At 32.9% G+C, this 16431-nt stretch overlaps 2 protein-coding genes across 4 annotated transcripts in view; one reads left to right on the top strand and one right to left on the bottom strand.

Annotated features, from left to right (window-relative positions):
- The window catches only part of LOC105212204 (dynein axonemal intermediate chain 4), a 215412-nt gene that overhangs the window by 100772 nt on the left and 98209 nt on the right, over window positions 1–16431 (bottom strand). For both annotated transcript variants that reach the window (XM_054232206.1, XM_054232205.1), the window contains exon 2: window positions 429–450. The gene's annotated coding sequence lies outside the window, so the exon portion shown is untranslated. The remainder of the gene's footprint in view (window positions 1–428; window positions 451–16431) is intronic.
- LOC105212253 (neurotrimin) overlaps window positions 1–16431 on the top strand; it is a 53850-nt gene that overhangs the window by 27109 nt on the left and 10310 nt on the right. The window contains exons 3-4 of one of the 2 annotated variants that reach the window (XM_029040176.2): window positions 1231–1364; window positions 12983–13168. In XM_029040176.2, the coding sequence (XP_028896009.2) occupies window positions 1231–1364; window positions 12983–13168 (320 nt within the window). Of the gene's footprint in view, window positions 1–1200; window positions 1365–12982; window positions 13169–16431 lie in introns of both variants that reach the window. The other variant, XM_054232207.1, reaches the window with a different exon arrangement.

Raw genomic sequence — 16431 nt, 5'->3', positions numbered from 1 at the left:
AGCACATGACATAGGTTGTGGACCACCTAGAAGAGGACTGGACTACCATATACCAATCACCAGTTCGACTGAAGTCAGTATAAAACTGTCTCTAGAACACCATTAAAAAAATGTTTGCGATTTTTTCTGCCACCACAACAACAACCTATAAACTCGGGGTCCACTATATAAAAGCAAGATTAATCCGCTGATTTTTTATAGTATGCACAGAATGAATGTTTGAAAATATTTCTAATTAAACTCGTAGCTTCACCAGAATGACTTTAGTCATACACATAAGACCTACAATCTGAGTTTAAACATTTACTTAAAGGTAATTTTGAAGATATGATAAAAAATATCAAAAGAACTTCAGGAATGGTACTTAAAGTAGGACAGAACAGGCATAATATCTAATAATAAAAGAAGGAAATAAAGTTAGTACTCACCTAATTTTGTTAACTGGAAAATCTGAAATGAGAGAGAAAACAATTTTTAAATAAGGTTTAACAAGGTTTCAACTCAGTTTATATATCAGATAAAGAATGTCTCAAAATATATGCAAATATATTACAATAGATTCTCTATAATCTAATAGATTCTTATTCTCAGAATAAATTCCTCAGAAATCCATGAAAATGTTTACAATTTTGTTTCGAATAATATACTTCCTGCATCCTACAGATCCCGTATGCTCTCGGCGTGACTGAATATGTACGAATGCGAGTATCTTTATGTTGCACAACAGATGATTGACAACATTAGCGTCTCTCTTATGTTGCTACATTTGATTTGCAACAAACAATTTCAATTATATTATGTACGCACTTATGTATTGAATTCTAATCTCATTTATGTATAAATAATTATGTAATATACTGAAGAAAAAAATACTGCAGAAATGAATTATTATAATTGTGCGTTTTGTTCAACTTTTTTTCCATTTGTTTCTTTTTTACGCGATTTTTTAAATGCTGCTTAAAATTGATTTGCCCCACATTTTCCATTCACAAATCGACTGACCACAAACAAAAAATGCAAAAAAAACGAAATCAAATTGCACTCACTTAACAAATCCCCCTCCTACCATTTCAACCATTTACCCATCATTCATCCATTCTCGCAAAATCTACCGAATGCAAACGTACCGAAAAAAAAACAAAAAAAAAATACCGTTAAAAAATCACAAACAACAAAAACAAAAAAACAATTGAAATGAAGATATTTCCATTTCCAACCAAATCTCGACAGTGGGCGCATTCGAGCCGGATTTCGTCTTCCCGCTGGAGAATGTCACCGTAGCGCAGGGGCGCGATGCGACCTTCACGTGTGTGGTTAATAATCTCGGCGGTCACAGGGTGAGTGGCGACTCCGCAACGGCCAGGGTATGTATCGGTTTTGAAGCGATGGCGTAAAAAAATCCGTTTTATGTTTTTTGTTGTTTTTCCAGAATTTTTTTATTTCATTTTATTCATTATTTTATTAAAAAAAAAACGCACTATAAAATTTAATTAGAATTTTCAATGCACCAGCGCACTTGTATACCTTTAAAGTACAAAAAACAGTATAAAAATCAAATACAAATCACTTTGGTATCACGTAGTTACCAATAACAACAAAAATTATACGAAAGAAAAAATAGAAAATTTCTCAAAATACAAATAAAAACGCACCATTGCACTAAATCATGGTAATAGCGCACAAAATTGATGAAAGTGTTGTGCACTTTTTCGATTTACTGTTAAGCACAATTCGTAAATTTGCACCAATGCACAATTAACATTTAATTTTTGATTCAATTTTACAGCTCCACAAATTACAACTACAACAAAAACTAAAATATGTAATAGACATGTATTTAGTGAAATAAAAGAAATATTTTTCTAATAGTGAGCACTTTTTCTTTTGGAGAAAATCCGATTTTTGGTTCGACTTCAAATTTTACTTTGTTTAATTTATTTTTTTATATATGAACATTTTTAATTTTTTAAATTTCCATTTTATCGACTACCAAATTAAAGACAGGTGAACGTTGAAACTAAAGCACTATGAACGTTAAGAAATGGGAAGAATTATCATATTCATTTGACAATAAATACATATTTACGAATGTTTTCGAAGCGAAAAATGTGATAATTAAACTTTTCATTCCATATCGATTTTTTTCTTAAATCTAATAGACATATATAATCTAAATAATAGCTATAACTGTAAATATTTGTCACATTTTGGCATGTGATATCTAGTTTACACGTTCTAATTCTCAAAAAAAAAAATTAATTTTTTTCTGAACAAAGCAAATTTGTTTCATGCAGATGAGTATCCTCAGAAGCTCGCTTATCGAATGATTGAGTGATCAACTTTGTAATTTTATTTAATAATAATGCTAGTTTATAACGTGAATAACTGTAGGAGCGAGTGAGAACAAAAAATCAAAGCAGACACTACATTGTTGAACACTCGCGATTATATTCAACAATAAAGGAAGAGTTCCGATGTAATCGAACATTATATACTCTTGCAATTTATTTATGTAATATTAATTAGTTATCACACGAATTGACCCATATATTCGGCATTAAACCCTCTAGGGTAGCCAAAATCATCATATATGGTAAATGAGTGCTGAAATAATTCCTGCAACGATTTCACTAATTTTCACCGCCAAACTGCATATAATATGCACGCTCACTTAATATTGCTAAGATATCACCCATTAAAACATTAACCTATATATACGGTATAAAGCTCACCGAATATTTGAAACCCCTATTGTTAGGGAGAAGTTATGAACCGATTTCATCCATTTTTGGCACAGATACATGTTAGAAGAAAAAAATTACATATGGATTTCTCTAAAATATCTGATAGATTTAGCGATATTTTCGGAGAAAAAAAATTACCCACAAGTACTGAGGTCCTCATATTCGATATCTGTGGCCTTGAAGTTATAGTCTGATTGTTCTGTTAGACGGGAAATACAGAAAATACAGTATTTGGGCAAAGTTTTGTTCCGATATCTTCACTAGTGCTTAATTTATATATAGCAAAATGAACGAATCATTATTTTTCAATACAATCTTTGTATGGGAGTGGACATGGTTATTAACCGCTTTTACCTATTTTCAAGGTGTGTGAAGTACCCCATCAAAAGAAATGTGGCTACTAAATTCGGTTAATATAGCTTAAGTAGTTTAAGAGATATATACAAAAAACTATTTTGACGCGGGGCCACGTCCACTTAAAAAAATTCAACCAAATATGCACCTCCTCATTGTAATCCTCTGTATCTTTTACCTTACTTTTTAGCTTTCTTTATGACTCAGTTATAGCTTTTTATTGGTTTCCGCTAATCGCCATCTCACGATTTTTTGTCAAAATGTATACCGTTGGCCTCTCAATTGTCCAAACTTCCTATTTACAAACCGGGTTTTCCTAAAAATATAACGGTACTTTCTAAAAATATAATTAAATACATGAACATTTTTAAAGCACATCAGACCTATTTTGAAAAATTTCGCAGCAACTACGCACTTCAAATTGTTCAGGTTATCGAATCAATATTATTTTTAATGGATTTTGAAGTTAATACTATGTTTACATATAACGAGATTGTCTCCACTTACGAGCTTAACGCGATAATCTGTAATTAAGAAACGAGATTTCCCATACAAAATTCCTCTCTGGATAATCCGAGATTATAAAATTATCTCGTTTTATACAACTAGACTTATGGTGTTATTCCAAGTTTTGTCGATAATTTTGCGAAGAAGAGGAGAAATGTCAAATGAAAATGTAACCAAAAATGGCCGACAGCGAGAGAAATATGTGTAATACAACAACAAATGCAACACATTTGACAATTGATAATCTCATTTGGCTATATGTAAACGGTTAGATTATTGAACGAGCTTAGAACGTGATTAATTTCATATGTAAACATACTGTAAAGGCATTTATTTTAACTTGTAAAATTAATTAAGACCAACGTGATTTGTGTTTTTTTTGTGAAATTAGTGTTTCATATCACCTAGTTTTCTTAACCTTTTTTGTGCGTCTTCAATTTATTTACATAAAGTCTTAATCGAACGTACAATCTTAGTATGAACTAAAGGCACAAATTTCTCTAGTCTGGCTACATACCATAATACATAAATAGATCTTCCATTTAGGGGCTAAGTTATAGAAATGGTATGTAAATACTAATTGGTTCCAGCAGAAAGTAATAACAAACTTGTATAAAGTACAGAAGCCTTCCCAAAAATAAATCGTTATAAAATTCATATTTTTCTAATAATACCTGAATTTTAGGTCAATTCGATTTTTATATATATTAACGATATATTTTTATGAACGCATACAAGTACAATTCATATACAGCATCACAATGAGCGCTTGACCCACAACCGTTTCACGAGGTTATGTAAACAGTAACTAAGTTTCCAGGAACGGTATGTAATGAAAACAAACAAGACCTTATTTGAGTAGCATAATTTCAATGACATACATAAATTCTCATATTTTGCAAATGCAGTCCAAAAACGGTCGAATGCGCTACATTACTGCTGCTATCATAGCGCAGTGACATTTTCGAATGAGAGTAAAGTAAATAAAAAAAAACATCATAGAACGTTTTGTGTTGTGCCTGCATAGGCGTCTATAACTATGCTACGCCTAAAAATGAAAAGTGCAACAAATGTGTCGTACGTGACCGTATGCCACAAAATTCATATACAGTGTAGTGTGTATGTGTTTAGGATTTTTAACTAGGCAGACAAGCGGCGAATGCGTGCTTGTCAACCGAAATTCCAGCGACAGCAGAGCGATGATGGAGCTCAACTACATACGAGTATAGAACTGGTGGACTCACATAGATGTGTCTGGGTTTCTTGTCTCTTTTTTTAGTATAACATAATGAATGCTTAAAAAGGTTCAATGGAATATGTATTGGTGAAAGACGGAGGTCATGGACGTTTCTACGACTGATAAATTGAAATTAGCAATGCGCCTAAATGTAGACCTTTATATTTCCAAATATTCTTGCAAATGTCTAAATAAATATTTTTAAATGTATGATGACAAGAATAATATATAAAAACAGGAAGAAAAGGGAATACAAAATCGTAGAACTTCAGCTCACATTCATTTAAATTTTATGATCAGAAGGATTGAAATCTATAGGGTTATATTTCCGTGAGTTTATAGGAAGTGTCCAAAAATAGTAAGGTAGTTCTTGTGACGAATTGAGTCTGTAGTCGAGATGGTAAAGAGTTTTCCTTTATATATTCAAGAAAGTTGATGGAAATTATGATCTAACAAGGATTTTTCCTATAGGATTTCAGGATTTTTCAAGGATTTCAAACACATTATTGAAATTGAAAGAAAAAATCAAGCCACTTTCGGAAGCATCAGCAAAAGAACACTCATCAATTGAAATTCTCACTGATCCCGTTAATCAAGCTGTTAGCGTTTTTGCGAAAAAACCGAGCCGCCGAAATCGATACCTTCGCAGTTTTTCACTTTTGTTTGGTTGAAAAATAGGAAAATGTGTAATGGAATAATTAGTCCACATAAGCTTTATAGCCATTTAATCAAATGTTGAACTCCAATTTCGTTAATTGCTTTGCTTTAGCAATTTAATGCGTCAAACACACAGCTTCATACATATATGCTGCTCTACATAAATATGCATTTATGCTGACGAATATTTAAAGTTTCCAAGCATTTGTTGCTTTATTTCGTCGAGTTTTTAGCTTTCAACGCTCGCCGTGTCAATGCATACATCAGAATTGTCAAACATGTATGCAAAAATATAGCCACATACAAATGTATAAATCACTCTCGCTGCCATTAAGTTTGATGAAGAAAAAATGCGTTGAAAAATTAATATTTATATTTTCAACTGTCATTCACGTTACGCGGCGCCAATATGCGTGCTTTTAGTTCTTTATTATTGTTTATACTTTTTTGTTATTAAAATTTTCAGCAGCGTTTATACCGTTATACCACCATTTGCTTTATTTATTATCACTCAGCAGCAAGCCATATTTTACATACTCGCGCGCCATTTTCGAGCAATTCATGACATTTACTGTTTTTATTTGTTTTCACTTGACTATTGGTTGTTGTTGGGTTTCTTTTTTTCAGAACTTTATATCGAATTTTAAGCGCACCAATTTAAAACCGAAACAAACTTTGCACCATTTAATATTCAACTTAATTGTTGCACTCAATTATTTGTGTTTATCTATTTGGTATATGGATGTTTCTCTGTGTTGTTGTTGTATGCAAATCGTATGAGTATTTTTATATATTTTTTTACATATATGTATTGTATAGAGTTATCAATGTATTTTTTATGTAAATATAATGTAATGTAGACCAATGATTTAAGCGTTCAAGTATGATTGTCCTTTTAAAAATGTATGTTTTCACATTGTATGTTGTGTTGATTATTTTCACTTTTATTTGAAAATTCTCACCTTTTATTAATTACCTAACGGGTGATTTTTTTGAGGTTAGGATTTTCATGCATTAGTATTTGACAGATCACGTGGGATTTCAGACATGGTGTCAAAGAGAAAGATGCTCAGTATGCTTTGACATTTCATCATGAATAGACTTACTAACGAGCAACGCTTGCAAATCATTGAATTTTATTACCAAAATCAGTGTTCGGTTCGACAAATCGAAAAATCGACAAATCGACAAATTTTGTTCAGCGATGAGGCTCATTTCTGGTTGAATGGCTACGTAAATAAGCAAAATTGCCGCATTTGGGGTGAAGAGCAACCAGAAGCCGTTCAAGAACTGCCCATGCATCCCGAAAAATGCACTGTTTGGTGTGGTTTGTACGCTGGTGGAATCATTGGACCGTATTTTTTCAAAGATGCTGTTGGACGCAACGTTACGGTGAATGGCGATCGCTATCGTTCGATGCTAACAAACTTTTTGTTGCCAAAAATGGAAGAACTGAACTTGGTTGACATGTGGTTTCAACAAGATGGCGCTACATGCCACACAGCTCGCGATTCTATGGCCATTTTGAGGGAAAACTTCGGAGAACAATTCATCTCAAGAAATGGACCCGTAAGTTGGCCACCAAGATCATGCGATTTAACGCCTTTAGACTATTTTTTGTGGGGCTACGTCAAGTCTAAAGTCTACAGAAATAAGCCAGCAACTATTCCAGCTTTGGAAGACAACATTTCCGAAGAAATTCGGGCTATTCCGGCCGAAATGCTCGAAAAAGTTGCCCAAAATTGGACTTTTATGCGTTTTTTTTTTTTAAAAAGTTATCAAGCTCTTAAAAAATCACCCTTTATAAATATACATATTAATATTCGAGTATCGCTCTTTATTAATAAAAAATATTATTTTAATTAAAATTATAATAATCAAAGCATTGTAGAGATAAGAAGAAGCTCACTTTTCTAAAAAAAAGACTTACAACTAAATTCAAATATAATCAACACAATTTCAATGGCAAAGACTACATCTCTGCTTTCAATTTCTGAGGGTAAACTGCCAAAAATATATATGATAATATTATAAATTTTGGAAATGAGAATTAACACCGGACGGTTATAACTTCGTCGAATCGACGACGCATCGTCTGTGTTTCATAAATATCTCTGGTATTTCGTGATTGACAGACTATCTGTATACTAACTGTTTTTCGAATCAGAAGCATATTTAAATATGCTGCATTGAAGCATTCTTTTACAGACCAGGGTTAAATTTAACAAAAGAACCATCGGTATACTGCAATAGCGCATTAGGGACTTAACCTCAAATAACTAATTAGAATAAAATTTCAGATTATTGAAATCTTTCATACAAACTATCTTGAAGAAACTCTGCTTATTTCAGCCCGGATCCAAGATACAACACAGAGATCAAACTTTATCTCATCATAGCTGTTTTAAGTCTCCTCAGAAGGACGGTTACCGCCAAATGAATTATAACTGTTGTAACATGCTTTCGGATTCTATTATTTGGTAAAGCACCTAATTGTAGACAACTTTTTGAATACTAAAAATCGTCGATTTTATGATGTGAGCAATTTCAGGAGCCAACAGAGGATAAAACTAAAACAGATACCATATAGTAAATCAGCTCACGAGTAGTCTTTAGACATTATTGTGTTTCTTGGTGTATGTAAAATAAGTATAACTATCCAGGGTTAAATACAATGATATAATATAAACCATTGATGCAACTAGTCCATACCTTTTCTTATACTATTATCTATTATCCTTATCTTTGTCATTCTTAATATTTTTCTGTACCGTATATATCGGCCGACATATGAAAAAATTATTCCTTATCAATATATACTATTAAATCATATCAGATCTGGATAGTATATAATAAGTATACTGATACCTCAGGTAATTAATAAGGTAGCTTAATGAAACTAAGCCAATCGGCGATCAAGGCAATAACCTCGTTTCAAATATCGAACAAAAGTGTTGGGTGTTCTACAGGGTGCCAAGCCATGAAGGCATCGAGGGCAACGAAATCGTTGACGAGATTGCCAAGATCGGTGTACAACTGTCACCCGGAAACATGATCGACATTGGCAAACCTATACATTCTCTGTACGACGACATAGACATTTGCATGACGAAGAGAATCAAAGCGCGATGGAAAAATCTACCGGGTTGCAAAACCGCAAATGTCATGTGCAAAGCGATGTATCAGAAATATACAAGTTTCCTACTAGCACTAGATAGAAAGGGCTGTAAAATCATGGTTAGCATTCTTACTGGTAACAGTCAAGTAGCGGCGCACGTCTATAAAATGGGGCTATCAGAGCAGGGCACCAAGAACAGTGGAGCATCTCTTGTGAGTTCGTCCTGCTCTAGCAAGACAACGCTTCAGGCACAGAGGGCCCACAGAGCTATCATTAGTTTTTAAAATTCGTGTCAAGCGCTGGCATCCTAACCGATGACTACTACTAAGGGTATACGTCACCGGACTCCATTTGGAATCGCTAAGGACCATAGCTGGTCTATACAGGACCTGTTGGTCCACCAGACAAACCTAACCTAACCTATAGATCTAATATGCAACGAATAAGGCAACATTTTTTTGGGATCACTGCTCAAACTCTATTTAGGATCAAATCACAACTCTGTTTAGTAGTATCGTAAGGCCCGACATCAAGTTGTTCTTTATTAAACATGCATCCGATTTTAATAGAGTATCTGACTTTACACCATAAAGAGAATGGATATGCGAATATTACCATGCAATGGAAAGAAAACATGGTGGATATCAACCCCTTTTCCAAAGATCACAAAAGTGTGATCGGAATTACGTTAAATTCTGAACTATTGTTCATGGGTATATATGTACTTTGCGAAAATATGTTCCTTAAAGTTCGAAAAAGCTCCCAATTACTTTTATTATATTCTTTTTGACAGTGAGAACTAGGGGAGAATTGATGCCAGTAGAATAGTAGCATACTACAAAAGTAAAAGGATTAATATATACTTGCAGGCAAATTCCAAGTTTTTTCAGACATTTTAAGCAAATGTAGATACTGTTTGCCGCAGCTTCCTAGATGGAGACATCATCATTATAAATCACTAATAATATTAATATTTTTAAGTTGTCAATTTCGATCATTTTCATAATTATTCTTTTGAGAACAGTTCGGTGGAGAATGTCCTTGAATTGTTTTTATTAAAAGACCCCTCGATATAGGAGATATCCATTTAACATAATTTTGCATGTTTAAATGACACCGTTTTATTTTTAAAACAGTTCCTGATATTTAAGTAGATTTTATGCATAATATTTGTATTCACTATGTTATCATTTCTTACCTCTGTCTTCAATCAACTATAACAATAAATATATATCCTAGACCAATATATATCGACATTATAAGTCAAATTACTATATTATCTCAAATTTAACTCAAATATTTTACATATCTCAATGTTACAAAAAAAAATATAATATATTATAACTAACCATGCACCAACTGCACCATATGAGTTTTTTTGTGATCTAATTTTTTATTCCATTTTCTATACTGTAATTTGTTGTGTATGAATATATTGAAACTTTTGTAAAAATCTTAACTAAATGTGAGAAAAATTCTTGTCTTTCTTCAAAACTCAACTTTACAACGCTGGGAAAAATATCTAAAACATGTAATTGTTTCGAATATTTTATAAATATAAAATTAATAACAAAAACTAACTATAAATTAAATAAAAAACACAAATTCGAAAACGAAAAATTTAATATTTTAAAAACAACATCATAAATTGTTCTATTAAACCAAAAATTGTTTAAATTCCTAAATAACTTAAACCAAAACCAAATATCATCTATCCAAAAATCAAAAATAAAACTCTCTAAAACTTAATCTACTGCAAATATCCGCTGGCATTAAATGCAACACTCCAAAAATCCTAAACAAAATGAAAATAACGACGAACGCTGCTAACAATAATCCAATATCCACTAATTGCACTTGAAATATCCTTTTCACGCACACACACACACAAAAACACAACGCTGCAACAATGATCTCCAACGAAACCAAATGCAAAATGAACAACAAAAAAACATAAAATTGAAAATAAAACTAAAAACTGCTGGCCTTTGAAAATAAACAAATAAAAAACGAAAAATAAAACTTCTAAAATGAAAACGGCGTCAAATTGCACTGACATCTGGCAACAATGCATTGAACATTGAACCAACGCCAACCGATGTCCACGCTGCCGACAATGATGACTTACCAAATCGAAAACAACTACAACAAAAAATCACAACAAACCACCCAACAAATGATCAAAATGTTGCTGGTGGCTAACGGTACTACTTTTACTATCAAATGAATGCAAAATAAAAATAACAACAACAAAAAATCTAACGATTCGTAATGGTTGACTGTGGTTACAAAATTCCGCGCTGACTAACTCTCGGCCTGCCTGAATGCCTGACACGACTGCATGGTTGGTTTGTATTTAAATGACCTCGACATCCATCTACGCGCTCTTTTCTAAATGCAAATCGATTTTTTATATAATAAATATTGTGGGGAAATGGCCTTTGTGGTAAACTATATACACTTTTAATTAAAAATTAATAAAAAAAATTCTAATTTAATATAAAAAAATATAAAAAATATATTAATACAATTATAAAAAAATATTGAAAAAAAATAATTACAAAATAAATACAAATTAAAAAAATAAAACAAAAAATAAAATCATATAATAATTTAATAATAAAAAAAAATTTAATAAAAAACTTAAAATTAAAAAAAAAATTTTTAATACATCTTACTAAAATTAAAAAAAATTAACTTAAAATCTGATAAAAAATTTTAAATTTAAAAAAATATTGAAAAAAATAATTACAAAATAAATACAAATTAAAAAATAAAAAAAAAAATAAAAAATAAAATCATATAATAATTTAATAATAAAAAAAAAATAATAAAAAACTTAAAATTAAAAAAAAAATTTAATACATCTTACTAAAATTAAAAAAAATTAACTTAAAATCTGATAAAAAAATTTTAAAATAAAAAAAATATTGAAAAAAATGAAATTAAATTGAATTCAATTTTTAATAAAAAAAAAATTATTTAAAAAAAACCAATGTAATTATTTACTAATTTTAATAATCGCAACAAAAATCTGAATCTTAATCAATACATAATTATCACCAATCCCACTAAATTCTACCCCCAAAATATATAAAATAAAATTATATAATAATTTAATAATAAAAAAATTAAAAAACAAATGTTTAATACCTCTTACTAAAATTAAATAAAATAACAAAAATTAACTTAAAATCTAAAAAAATAAAACTAAAAAAAATTAAATTAATTTAAATTAAATTTTCAATTTAAAAAATTAAAAAAAAAAATTAAAATTTATTTAAAAAAAAAAAAACATAATTAAATTTCTATAAATTTTAATAAACGAAAAAAAATCTAAATCCGAATCAAAATATTATTATTAACTACACACCACAAAATAATTTCTAACCCCAAAAATACAATTACAAAAACAACTACACAATTCAAAAAAACCCACCAAACGTTAAATCCGTTAATGTGCAATTGTGAAAATAAATATCAAATCAACACGCATACAAAATAAAACCGAATGCGCAAATGCCGGAAATTGTTGAATAAACGCTGATGCTGATGACAATGATGATGATGATGGCGCAACAACAATAATAACAACAAAAACTGTAATAAAAACAAACTAACAACTGCGACCACATGGCTGCTGGCTGTTGGTCACTGATTTCTTCCGCCCATGAACTCTAATCTCGCTGAATGTTGTTTGCATTGTTGTTGTTTTGTTGCATTGTGTTCATATCCCCAACGCTAACGACTGTCTATACAAAACTAATGAAACAACGGACATAACGACCGGTTTTGATAACCAAACGATGATGAAAAAATAAAAATGAAAATAAAAAAACAATAACAAAAACTACAACTAACCGCTACAAATACAACTAAACCAATTTGAAACGGATATGCAAAAATAAAAACGGGAAAATAAATAATAAAAAAAATCTCGCACACATATCAAATTGTAATTTGAACGCAACTGCTGCGCGCGCGGCTGTGACCACACAAACACACACACACATATTTGTGAAAAAATAAAACCAACACACATCACTTAACCCCAAAACATAACCGCATACACGCCGCCACCACCACTGAAACCACCAATACTCAACCAAATAAACTACGCATCACCACTGCAACCATAACACGACCGAATCGCATACACACACACACGCACACACACGCACACACACTCACTTTCACATTCACCCACACCTCTAACGATGCCTCTGCATATCAATAAACGATCTGCGCTTCAACGCCCACTTCAATGGCTCCTGCTCCCCCACGGTTATTGTCTACCTACAAATTGCCTGCGTTTGCTATCTCCGATTGCAATTTGAATATACAACAACACACTACAACACACAGGTCGCTTGGATTAAGGCCGATGCGAAGGCGATTCTGGCCATACACGAGCATGTGATAACGAACAATGATCGATTGTCAGTCACACATAATGACTTCAATACGTGGACGTTGGTCATACGGAATGTGAAAATGGAGGATTCCGGCAAGTACATGTGTCAAGTGAATACGGATCCCATGAAAATGCAAGTAAGTGCCGTAAGAACGTATGAATAGAAAAACAAAAATAACTGAAAATACACATACAAACACAAACAGAGTCTAATACAAGGAGTAGTAGACGCATTGTTAGCCTTCCACTTATTTGAGAGGAGTTTGTAAGCCATTTGTATGCGCTGCATAGACGTTTAGAGTCTGCAACGGCTGTGTCATGATTAATTGCTTATGAGCGCCGATTGCCAAATGATAAAATCATTGAAAAGCTCTTCATGTTCTCTTCTTCTACTACCATCAAACACTCTCTTACATTTTGCTATTTACGTCCACATGACTGTTGGAAGGCATTTGTGTGGGAGTTTTGTCGAAAATCACTTGTCTTGTACGAGATTTGCGACTTGTTATTAGCACTCCCTTTCATTTAAACACCCACAATTTAAACACAATAATCCTTTATGCAGACAAAGCATACATTTAAGCGTAGGTACATATGTATATTTTTATCTAGCTGCACCGTCGCACAAATTAAAAAACAAACGCTTATCTCATTGCACAATCTTAATTGAGTGTCTCACCTTGTGCCAAAAAGAAGTAAAAAAAAGTATTAATTTCAGACAAAAAATAGCATGCTCAGTCTCAGCGACTGGCAAAAGTAGCTACTAAGCCAATTTGTGCGCCTTAAAAGCACTTCGGCACGCATGGCGTATACGTGACATAAGCAAATATAGACAATGGCGTATGAGTAAATATTGTTTAAGTAGAAATATATGTACGATATTACGGTGTGTAGGTGTGTAAGTGCATTCGTGTTGACACTTCTAAACTGATTTAAATGAACTCAAGGTTAAATTGTTGCCTAAAAGCTGGCACAGCAAAATTTGTGTGCGATTAATGTTGTCTTCTGAGAAGTTACTTCAATGTGCAGCCAATTTGAGTGGGTATCAAAGTTATTATTTTTACAACATGCATATATCTAAATATAGAAAGAGAAACGTCTGTTCAAAATTAAACAAACAGGCATAATATTAAACAGAATTTAAGCTAATCCATCCTTTTAGTGAAGAATTCTCGCAACTGTTAAAACGCTAAATGCATTAATTCGGGGCAAAGAAAAACTAATTAATTTTGAGAATTAAGTAAAATAAAAAATTTAAAAAAAAATGCAATACTTAAAAATATTCCAAGAAATTAGGCAACTAAAATTGTATATAGTAAGAAACCCAAAAGAAAGCTGAAAATAAAAAGAATTTTATTTAAGAATTTTTGAAGAATTGTTAAATGTGGCTCTAGAGCACATACAGTTTAAAGACATAATAACAGAAATAATACCCCCCTCGTAGAAGCTCCCCTCCTTATTTGCGAAGAACTCGGACAGCCACTTTTTACAAGACTCTTTTGAGTTCAACTTTACATCGCCAAGGTCGACCGCCATTGACAGGAACAGGTGGTAATCACTTGGCGCTATGTCCGGGCTATATGGTGGATGCGATAAAACCTCCCATCCGAGCTCCCGTACCTTCTGACGAGTCATCAATGAAGTGTGTGGTCTGGCGTTGTCCTGGTGGAACACTACATCCTTCCTTTTGGCCAATTGTGGACGCTTCTGATCTATCGCCTGCCTCATGCGGTCCAGTTGTTCGCAGTAGATGGTAGAATTAAGCGTCTGGCCATATGGGAGCAGCTCATAGTGTATGATTCTCTTCCAATCCCACCAAACACACAGCAAAACCTTCGACCACGATCGTTTCCGCTTGATATTGTCATATCTGATCCACTTTTCGTCCCCAGTCACAATCCGCTTCAAAATGGGTCGAGTTCGTTCCGTTTCAGCAGCATAACACAGGCGTTAATTCGATCCAGGTTTTTTGCGCCAAATCATGCGGCACCCAAACATCAAGCTTTTTTGTGTATCCAGACTTCTGCAGATGTTTTAAAATGGTTTGGTGACTAACTTCCATCTCCTGGGCGATGTCACGAGAAGCCACATGCCGGTCTAACTCGATGTTTTTCATGATTTGATCGGTATTCGTCGTCACAGGTCTTCCGGAGGCAGGTCTTCCATGGATGGTGTCGTTTTCATCCGCTCTGAATCGTCGAAACCTTTCCTCCGCAGTTCGAAGTCCTGCGTCCATCCATCCATCCATCCCCCAAAATACCATTAATCTCACGGCACGTTTCTATAGCGGATTTGCCTTTAACGAAGGAAACGACTTTAAAATAGCGCGAATTTCGGCGTTAGTGTACTCCATGCTTACACGTCTATAACTGTTGAACGCAATATCCAAACTAATAATGTATAGCGTCGAATTGTAGGTTATGTCAAGACCTTTCAAAGATGTATAGTATTGCCAGATACGAGCTCTGTAGCGCTTTATACATTGCCGCAAAATTCAAAAGACAAAAAGGCAGAAGGGAGATATTTTCCAACCTAATATAAACAAGAAAGGTCTAATAAGAATAAATAATAAAGAGAATAAGCCATAACGCTGTAACGTCACAAAAGTACACGGCGTGGTATTGATAGAACGAGTATGGGCGAAAAATACCTTATCCTGAAACCAAGAGAAAGTCCGTCACCTCGAAGAAATTTAAATCAAATTATAAGGATATGATCGCAGGAAACTAAGACCTTCATAAAACATAATTTTACGCCCGGTTAAATATATATTTTAGAACATCTCTGTGTCAAGCGTATCGAGTTTAAAGAAAAAAACTTTCTTAATCATTTAGCGATTTTTAAGACTCCCCAGTATTCAGAAAAGGCTATTGTTGGTTGTGATTTGCATAATGAAGTCATAATTCGACCTTTTTATACAGCGCACGCTCGAAAACATGGACGCGGTAAAATGTGAACACTCAGAATACGTGAACACCCAGAAACGTGAACACTCTTTTTGGTGCATTGACTATCGGAAAATGAAAAAAACTGCGTACTTCAGAGCTGCTTAAAATTGGTCATGCATTTAAATGTGGGTTTTCGAAATTATGAACAATTCGCAAGTGTGAACTGCCTTGGGTTAGTTAGTTCACGTTTTCGAGTGTGCGTTGTATTAAAAATGAAGACAACGCTATTTTTTAGATTCTCACGTCAACCTTAATCATATAAACGAAGAATGATGTAACAAACCATAATCTAGGTTATGGAATTGGACTCCAGTAGACCAACCTTTGCGGAGGTACGTGAAGTCAATGACATATACTGAGAAATTAACTACTGGCCAGTCATTGAAAAGTTGAAAATCAAAAATCGCCCAGTGAATTTAAAATTCGCATTCATCGTTAACTTCAAAAGTATT

Source organism: Zeugodacus cucurbitae, chromosome 5, assembly GCF_028554725.1.
Source record: "Zeugodacus cucurbitae isolate PBARC_wt_2022May chromosome 5, idZeuCucr1.2, whole genome shotgun sequence".
In the NCBI taxonomy this organism is placed as follows: domain Eukaryota; kingdom Metazoa; phylum Arthropoda; class Insecta; order Diptera; family Tephritidae; genus Zeugodacus; species Zeugodacus cucurbitae.
The sequence above is the reverse complement of the archived record's forward strand: the minus strand, read 5'-3'. Positions and strand labels throughout refer to the sequence as shown.